Source organism: Nicotiana attenuata, unplaced genomic scaffold, assembly GCF_001879085.1.
Source record: "Nicotiana attenuata strain UT unplaced genomic scaffold, NIATTr2, whole genome shotgun sequence".
NCBI classification, from domain to species: Eukaryota; Viridiplantae; Streptophyta; class Magnoliopsida; order Solanales; family Solanaceae; genus Nicotiana; species Nicotiana attenuata.
In genome coordinates, this window is record NW_017671835.1 from 107,425 (window position 1) to 116,798 (window position 9,374).

Sequence of the window (9,374 nt, forward strand, 5' to 3'; positions counted from 1 at the left end):
GCAGAATCTCCCTCTTGGAGAAGGTAGCACGTGATTCTCAGTTTGAGGCAAACAACTGGAAGGAACAATTTGGTAGTGTTCAACTCGACATGGAGGATTTACAAGAGAACAAGAGTGCCTTAGAACAACAGGTTCGAGCACTCACTTCCGAGTTGGGGGTCATCAAGGCTTCGTTGAATCAGGGGGAAAAAGAAAGAGAACGTTTTGAGACTTCATTTTCTGAACAATTATCCAAGGCCAGTGAAGAAATCAGGGCATTGAAGGATCTTTTGAACCAAAAAGAAATTTATGCCGGGGAGTTAGTTCAGAATTTGACTAAGGCACAGGAGGATCTTCGTGCCTCTGTGGATAGTATGCATGCTTTGGAGAATTCTCATGCCGCCCTTCAATCTTCTTATGATTCTGTATTAGCTGAGAATGAAGGACTCAAGAATGAGGTCGCTGCTTGGGAAAGGGATTATGAAATCCTTGAGGAAAAAACTGATGTTGAGGTGAGTTGGGCCTTCCTAAATTCTCGTCGTGACACCTTACTAGAAATGGGTCAAGAGGACTTCAACCTTGAATCAGAATTAACCAAGGTGAATGAAACCATCGCACGAACTTAACAAACACAAGATTTTTCATCTCCCGAGGTTGAAGTTCCCTTGGTTGAAACTCTCGTCTCTGAAGCCTTTGTGAATGCTGCAATTGCTTCGGATGTTGTATCTTCTTCAAGCTCAACTGTGCCCCTTGCTGCAAGCCAAGCTGAGATCTCGTCTGTCGATGTTGTTCCAGTTGAGCCCGCTGATGATCCTTCCTCAGTTCTTTCTTCTTAGTGAAAAGATTTATATTTGCTTTAAATTCCCTTTTTTGCAGGTACCCATCTGGAAAACTATGTTTAAAGTTTTTGGTTTCTTGTGATAGTTTTTTTTTGTAATCAAACCCCTGCTTATCAGTTAAGGTTTGATTTTAAAAGTTCAAGTCCCCAAGTCTTGTTTAAGGGGCATTTTTTGTATGAATAGTTCGATGACTAAGTTAATACTTAGTCTTTTAGTTTTAAAATATTAAGAAGTTTGTCTTTAAACTTCCATCTGTTCTATTCGTGCCTTTTATTTTCAAGGACTTAAAGAATAGTCTGCATTTTTATTCTTTGAAAATGCTTTCATTAACCTCATGACTATTATAAAAGAGGGCCCTTTTATATTTTGACACTTAATGAAGAAGACGTCTCAACTTCATAATGGTGTGATCATACGATAAAAGAAATAGGAACACACATGTTTTTTGCAACAACTTCGAGAAATTTTTATTTCTGAACTTTGACAAGTTTTGAATAATACTTTACATATGCTTGAATTACATCTATAACTTTCTCGTAACCCTTTTTTCTTGTAATAGATTTTTTAAGAAAAAATAATAAACACGAGGTTTTTCTTTATAACCCGTTTTAGAACAATAAATGCAAGGTTTTTTTTACAACCTGCTTTAGTACACAGCTTTTACCCTAATTACAGTAAGGATTTCTTTAGCCTTGGCTCATGACTTCATTTGACTTTTATTACTTTGCACTTCACTTTTTCCCAGGCTTAATTTTTCTTCAATTTTCTCTGCCCTCTTTATATATACTTGTGTATATTATGTAGTCCCCCAAGTGTTTGAGTGTTGAAGTATGAAGCCTCGAGCACTTGATAGTTTCTCTCATTCGGTCCTTTTCCTTAAAAGGAAATACATACGCGACTCGGAGGTACGATTATAGATGAAGACTGCTTAACCCGTTTAAATTTCTATCGAAATAATTGTAACCCTGGGCTAGGAATTTTAGTTTATTCCATTTTGCCTTACAGGTCGTGACTCATCATTTAGTACGGGTTAGCGTTTTGCCTATCATCTAAAATCGTTAGTAAAATTTTAACAATTCAAAAAATATAATTCAACATGGTGATACCTGACCGTGGGTTTTGCCTTAGAAGTAGTATCTCTTCAAATGAACTGCATTCCAATGTGAAGGAAGCACCTTCCCGTCCATTGTTTCCAACTCGTATGCTCCTTTTCCTGCGATATCTCGAACTTTGTAAGGTCCTTCCCAGGTTGGACTTAGTTTACCCGCGTTGGCTGCCTTTGTAGATTGAAAAACCTTTTTAAGCACGAAGTCCCCAGTTTTGAAGTATCGCAGTCGTGCTTTCCTGTTGTAATATCGTTCGATCATTTATTTTTGTGCTGCCATTCTTATTAATGCGGCTTCTCTCTTGCCTTCCAGTAGATCCAAATTGACCCGCATCTCTTCGTCATTAGATTCTTGTGTTGTTTGTGAGAATCTTGTACTCGGTTCTCCTATTTCAACTGGGATTAATGCTTCAGCTCCATAAACTAAAGAGAAAGGAGTTTCACCTGTGCTCGTCTTTGTTGTCGTGCGATATGCCCATAAAACTCCGGGTAACAATTACCCTTTGATTCCTCTAAACGTTTCTTCAAATTATTGATTATGACTTTGTTCGTTGATTCTGCTTGCCCATTGCCTACTGGGTGATAAGGTGTAGATGTGATTCTTTTAATTTTCCAACTCTCAAAAAACTCAGTGACTTGAGCTCCGGTAAATTGAGGGCCATTGTCACATACAATCTCCTTTGGTACACCAAATCGGCAGATGATATTACGCCAAATGAAGTCTCTGACCTTCTTTTCTCGTACCTGTTTAAATGCTCCTGCCTCTACCCATTTAGTGAAGTAATCAGTAAGCACGAGCAAAAATTTTACCTGTCCTTTTGCTTGTGGTAATGGACCCACGATATCCATTCCCCACTCCATGAATGGCCATGGTGATATGACCGGATGTAACAACTCCGCAGGTCTATGCATGTTGTTACCGTACCTTTGACATTTATCACATTTAGCTACAAAACTTTCCGCTTCTTCCTCCATTTTAGGCCAGTAATATCCTGCTCTAATCAAGGTTCTAACCAGTGATCTTCCTCCTGCGTGATTCCCGCAATGCCCCTCATGTATTTCCCTCATTACATACTCCGTTTGAGAAGGTCCGAGGCATCTTGCTAATGGACCACCGAACATCTTACGATAAAGATTCCCTTGTTTTAAACAGTAACGAGCAGCCTTTTTTCGAAGTGCATGCGCTTGCTTCTTGTCATTAGGGACGGTACCATACTGTAAAAAAGCAACAATTTCGTTTCTCCAATCCCAAGTTAAATTATTAAAATTTACCTCATTCTTATCTGGATCGAGAACTGAGTGAAATAAATGTATAATTGCAGCATTTGCATCTTTTGCTACATCAGCTGCGGATGCGAGATTAGCTAAGGCATCTGCTTCAATATTTTCATCCCTCGATATCTGTATGACCTTCCAGGTTTGGAATTGCTTTATCAGTTCACGTACCTTTTCTAAGTACTGCTGCATCCTTGCTTCCCTAGCTGTGTAAGTCCCTAGCATCTGATTAACCACGAGCTGCGAGTCACTTTTGATCACTACTTGATTTATACCAAGTTCTCGTGCCAATTCTAAACCTGCAATCACAGCTTCATACTCCGCTTCATTGTTAGTTACGGAATGACATTTAATGGCTTGCCTAATAGTTTCACCTGTAGGTGGTACTAAAACAATTCCTAATCCTGCACCTTTTACGTTAGATGAGCCATCAGTAAATAAGGTCCATGTTCCTGGATTAGCCCCATTAAGTACTTGTACTTCTTTTTCTGCTTCTAATTGCATCCCTTGGCTAAAGTCAGCGACGAAATCAGCTAATATCTGTGATTTTATTGCTGTTCTAGGTAAGTACGTGATTTCATATTCACTTAGCTTTATGGCCCATTTAGCTAACCTTCCCGACAATTCATGTTTATGCAATATATTACGTAGGGGGTATACAGTCACTACAACAATAGGATGGAATTGAAAGTAAGGTCTTAACTTCCTAGATGCCATGATTAGAGCAAGTGCTAATTTTTCCAATTATGGATACCGTGTCTCTGCATCTAACAAAGATTTACTAACATAATAGATAGGAGATTGTTTACCCTGCTCTTCTCGAACCAAAACCGCGCTTACCGCAACTTCTGAAACAGCAAGGTAGATGAAAAGTTTCTCCCCAGCCTTGGGTTTTGCTAGCAAGGGTGGATTTGACAAGTATATTTTCAAATCCCTAAGTGCTGGTTGACACTCCTCATCCCATTCAAAATGATCCTGCTTCTTAAGAGCCGAGAAGAATTTAAAACATTTTTCCGATGATTTAGAAATGAACCTTCCCAAAGCTGCGATTCTTCCTGTTAGTCTTTGAACCTCTTTCTTGTTGGAAAGTATATCAGGAATTTCTTCAATGGCCTTAATCTGTGCAGGATTCACTTCAATACCACGGTTAGAAACAAGAAAACCTAAAAATTTTCTGATGCCACACCAAATGCACATTTTTCTGGATTCAACTTCATATTATATTTTCGTAAAATTTTAAACGTATCAGATAGGTACGATATATGATCTTCTGAATGTTGAGTCTTAACTAGCATATCATCTATATATACTTCCATGGTTTTACCTAAATGTTCTTGAAACATTTGGGTGACCAACCTTTGATACGTTGCACCTGCATTCTTAAGACCGAAGGGCATTACCTTGTAACAGTAAGTCCCCCTGTCTGTTATAAAAGAAGTTTTTTCTTCATCTCCTGGATCCATCTTGATTTGATTATAGCCTGAATATGCATCTAAAAAACTTAATAGCTCATGCCCTGCAGTAGCATCAATTAACTGATCTATGTGCGGTAAAGGAAAGGAATCTTTTGGACAGGCTTTATTAAGGTCTGTGTAATCTACACAGACTCGCCACTTACCGTTCTTCTTAGGAACCACAACAGTATTAGCTAACCAGTTAGGATATTTTACCTCACGAATTGAACCAATTTTTAGCAACTTTTGAACTTCCTCTTGAATCACCTTATTTTTGAAAGTTCCTTGCTTTCTTTTCTTTTGCTTGACGGGAGGATATGATGGATCTTCATTCAACTTATGAGTCATGACTTCCGGTGGTATCCCTATCATGTCAGAATGGGACCAAGCAAAACAGTCCGCATTAGCTTTTAAAAATTCAATCAATTTACGTTTTACCTCCGGGCTAAGATTAGCTCCTATGTACACTTTTCTCTCGGGCCAATGTATAAATAACACCACGGCCTCTAGCTCTTCTATCGTTGTTTTGATGTTCTCATTCTCCTCCGGTTCTTGAATGGTATCAGGTCTTGAATCCAGATCTGTTTGCTTTTGCTCAGGTGAGGTTGACTCCGTGTTACCCTCACCTAAATTCTGTAATTGCTATTTGTCTTCACCTTTAACAGTTGAATCTGCAACGGAATTGATGCTTCTAGATGTTTGTTGATCGCCTCTGATTTGGCATATTCCCCATGGAGATGGGAATTTAATAACTTGATGTAAAGTTGAAGGAACAGCTTCCATGTCATGAATCCATGGCCTCCCAAGAATCATATTGTAAGCCATTTCCATATCTACCACTTGAAATTTGGTATCTTTAACGACGCCTTCTGCGAATGTAGTAAGTATTGCCTCCCCTTTTGTTACAACACTAGAGTTATCAAATCCCGACAAAGTATGCGCCTTTGGAATTAATTTATCCTCCGCTTGCATCTCGCGCAATACCCGTATTAAAACAATGTTTACAGAACTACCTGGATCAACCAAAACTCGTTTCACGTTAGTATCATGTACAAGTAAAGATATTACCAGTGCGTCGTTATGCGGAGTTATGAGTCCCTCGGCGTCTGCGTTGTTGAATATAACATTCTCTTCTTCCAGTACATGTCGAGGCCGCTTCCCGTGGGTAATTGTCACTTTTGAAACCTTTTTATATGATACATCATTGATCTCTTCACCTCCACTTATAACGTTGACAGTTCTCTTGGGCGAAGGTGGTTTTGGAGGCTCCTGTCTGTTCTTCATGTATGCTTGTTTACCTTTCTCACTGAACAACTCAGTAAGATACCCCTGTTTTAACAAATGATCAACTTCACCTTGTAGAAACCTGCAATCTGCTGTTTTATGCCCATGATCGTTATGAAATTCGCACCAATGATCAGGGTTTCGTCTGTTCGGATTTGATCGCATTTCCTTTGTCCATCGTACCTTATCTCCCATGCTTCTTAAAATAGCCACGAGTTCAAAGGTGCTTACGTTGAAGTTGTAACCACCGAATCTTGCCTTTAGACTTCCATCATCGTCTCGTGACCCACGTGTGTTCCGGTCATTTCCGAACCTCGATGAGGAGCCTGACTCCTTGTTTCTAGGTTTGTGATCGTACCTTTGGTTATCTTGCCTTGATCATGAGTCTTTCCCCGCAGGTCCCATGTATGGCTCGTATCTGTTTTTACCGGATCTCTTTTCATTTTCCACACGCCTTGAGCTTACCTTTTCTTCTGTTTTATGTCGTAAAATAATATCTTCTTCAATCCTCATCTTTGTACTGTATCTGTTGTAGACATCATTCCACGTTGTTGCTGGGAATTCTCGAAGGCTTTCTTTGAGTCGCCTCGTGGCTTCTGAACTCTTCTCATTCGTATGGCTGCCCAATTGTCAGGTACTCGTGGCAGCGTCATTCTTTCCCGTTGAAATCTATCTACGAACTCTCTAAGCAACTCTGAGTCTCCTTGCTTGATTTTGAAGATATCTTCCATTCGCTTTTCAACTTTTTGAGCTCCCGAGTGTGCTTTGATAAATAAATCTGCAAGCTCAGCAAACAAATTTATAGAATTTTCAGGTAAAAGAGAATACCATGTGAAGGCCCCTTTGGTGAGTGTTTCACCGAATTTTTTGACCAAGACCGACACAATCTCTTGCTTAGTCAAATCATTGCCCTTGACACCTGTTGTGAATGCAGTAACGTGATCTCGTGGATCTGATGTACCATCATACTTTGGAATATCAGGCATCTTAAACTTCTTTGGAATGGGGAGGGGAGCAGCACTTGGCTTCCATGGTTGTTGGGAATATTTATCTATATCTACTCCCTTGATCACGGGCGGTACTCCAGGTATTTGCTCTATGCGTTCATTTTGCTCCTTAAGCTGTTTCTGCAAGGTTAGTACTAGATTTTGTAAATCAGAGTTAACTGGATTACCCGGGTCTCTCTCTTGTGTTTCACTAGGGGTTCCACCGCTGCCTGAATTAACCAATCCTGAACGAGGATTCTCCAAAGTGTTGTTGTTTGGAGTAGATGTGGGTGGAACAGCAGGTAATTGGCTAACAAAAGCTTGAAGAGCGTTATTGACTTGAGAGGCAATAAGTTTTTGCAGAGCCTCATTCATGGTTTCAACATTTTCGAATTGAGCCTGTCCATCTGTGTGAGATCCATCAGGAGTGCCTTCACGAGACCGTCGTGGGGAGCCTCGTGGAGAACCTTGTGGAGAGCCTTGTGGGGAATCTCCCTGAAGTTGTTGGATTGTCTGAATTTCTGGGTTTCCTTGAGTGTTGTCATTGTTGTTCGACATGATTGATGCAATCAAGAAAATTAGATTGAGATATGCTTGATTATCAGATTCCCGGTAACGAAACCAATTTGTTTAACCAAAAATTAGATTTTAGGTCAAAGCTTGAATTTAGAAGAACTCGGGTTACTGATAATCGGAAAAGTATATAAGAAAGAAATTTTGAATGATATAATCAGAAAGCAAAAAGAACAAAGTTTATTCCCGTAATATTTTCTTGTCCCCTACAGATGTTGTGACTTTCTCTTTTTATAGTTAATTTTAAGAGAAAGTGTAATGCCTTTGTCTTAATGAGGCAATTACGAGCAATAAATGACATTGAAAGAAACGTTACTCAATCATTCATATTAAATAAAAATTCTCTAACGTATTTGGCATTTAATGCTGAATTTGGACCCTTTTTCGCTATCAGATTCTTCAATTCCTTCTGATCTTCGAACTTTAAATGACTCGAACAGGTACGAGTCTCATTTGATTTGAATAATAGCTCGTGCCTTTAAGTATCTTCTCTCCCGCATCTGTTGCTGCTCGTGCCTTCTAACTGACTACCACGCTTTGACTATTTGACCGGTCCACGTGTCATGACACGTCATCTTCAATATTTAAATTCAGTTTTTTCCCAATACACTAATTTCTGTGAAGTTTGATTTGAAATTGAAAATATATTTGGACATGAATTTGGGCAAGTTTTGACCTGTTAAAAAGTCTCTTTTTTTTCTTTTACAACTAAAATGTCCCAAATTATCATGATTCGGCCAAAAAGAGGTCTTATTTTCAAAATTTTCCAAAAACTAGATTAATTCTATAAACAAACACATACTTTAATTTTTTTTTTAAAAAAAACTTCCAAGATTTATGGCCAAACGCCTACTTAGAATCTTGGCCAAACACATATTTTAGAATATTGTTGCTTTATATTAACAAAAGTTTTTTTTTTCTAATTGATTAGCCAAATATAAATTCCTATTCTCCAAAAGTACTTTGTATACGGTCGAAATCGGGCTCGTCTACTCATGACAGATCGGGCTCGGAACATGAGGGATTGAAGATCGACCCCGAGTCCCATCGAACCAGAACACGAGGTCAGAATGTCCGTCCTTGAGAATATTGAGTCCATGATTCCGGAATCGACCCTGAACCCAAACGAGCTCGAGGAAACATTGTCAGTATAACCAACAGAAGACCGAAATATCCGTGACCAGTCGGGTATTACGGCGGGAATCTCGGCATGTATCAATAAGGAACCGGCAAATCAGGAGATTTTTACCTTTTATAGAATTGTACCTAAAGTAGGATTCCCCTGCTATATAAAGGGGGTTTGATTACTTGTAAAAGACATTGTAACAATCATTCAGAAGCAATATACTGTTATTTTCTCTTTAAGTTCTTATTCAACTATGTCTTGACACTAATCGAAGTGCATTCTGTTCAAGGGTGGCTCACCCCCCAAGGTTGTCCAATTCGTGTGGTTTGAATTTACTTTATCGTACTTTATTTCAATTGCAATTTAATTTATCGCTTTGTATCAACTTAATCCACGTATCCTTAAAATCACTTACAAATTTAATTGTTACCCGATTTTGAGGGTAAACATACTTCTAAGAAAATATATTTCTCAAAATAAATAAATTTTGAAAATTTGGGCAAACATTAATTTGTTAACTTTTAACGAGTTATCTTTACTATTAAATGCTATTAATAGGTTTTACGAGATAGAGGAATTAGTTAATCCATATATTACCTTGTGCGAAATCTGAGCGAATTGAGTTGAATGGAGATAATGATATCGCTCCCCACCAGTCGAAGTCACGCTGCAGATGTGGGTACCAATACCAACAACAAGAAGGGAAAGTGAGACTGACCTGGTTAAATGCCTTGAATACAAGAGATAAACCCT

General features: G+C 38.8%; 1 protein-coding gene across 1 annotated transcript in view; it reads left to right on the forward strand.

The window, feature by feature from the left end:
* The first annotated feature begins 89 nt into the window (after nt 1–89).
* The window catches only part of LOC109210473 (ATP synthase subunit alpha, chloroplastic-like), a 15,480-nt gene continuing 6,195 nt past the window's right edge, over nt 90–9,374 (forward strand). Inside the window, exons 1-2 of the mRNA XM_019373895.1 lie at nt 90–491; nt 633–800. Of these exons, the coding sequence (XP_019229440.1) occupies nt 90–491; nt 633–800 (570 nt within the window). The remainder of the gene's footprint in view (nt 492–632; nt 801–9,374) is intronic.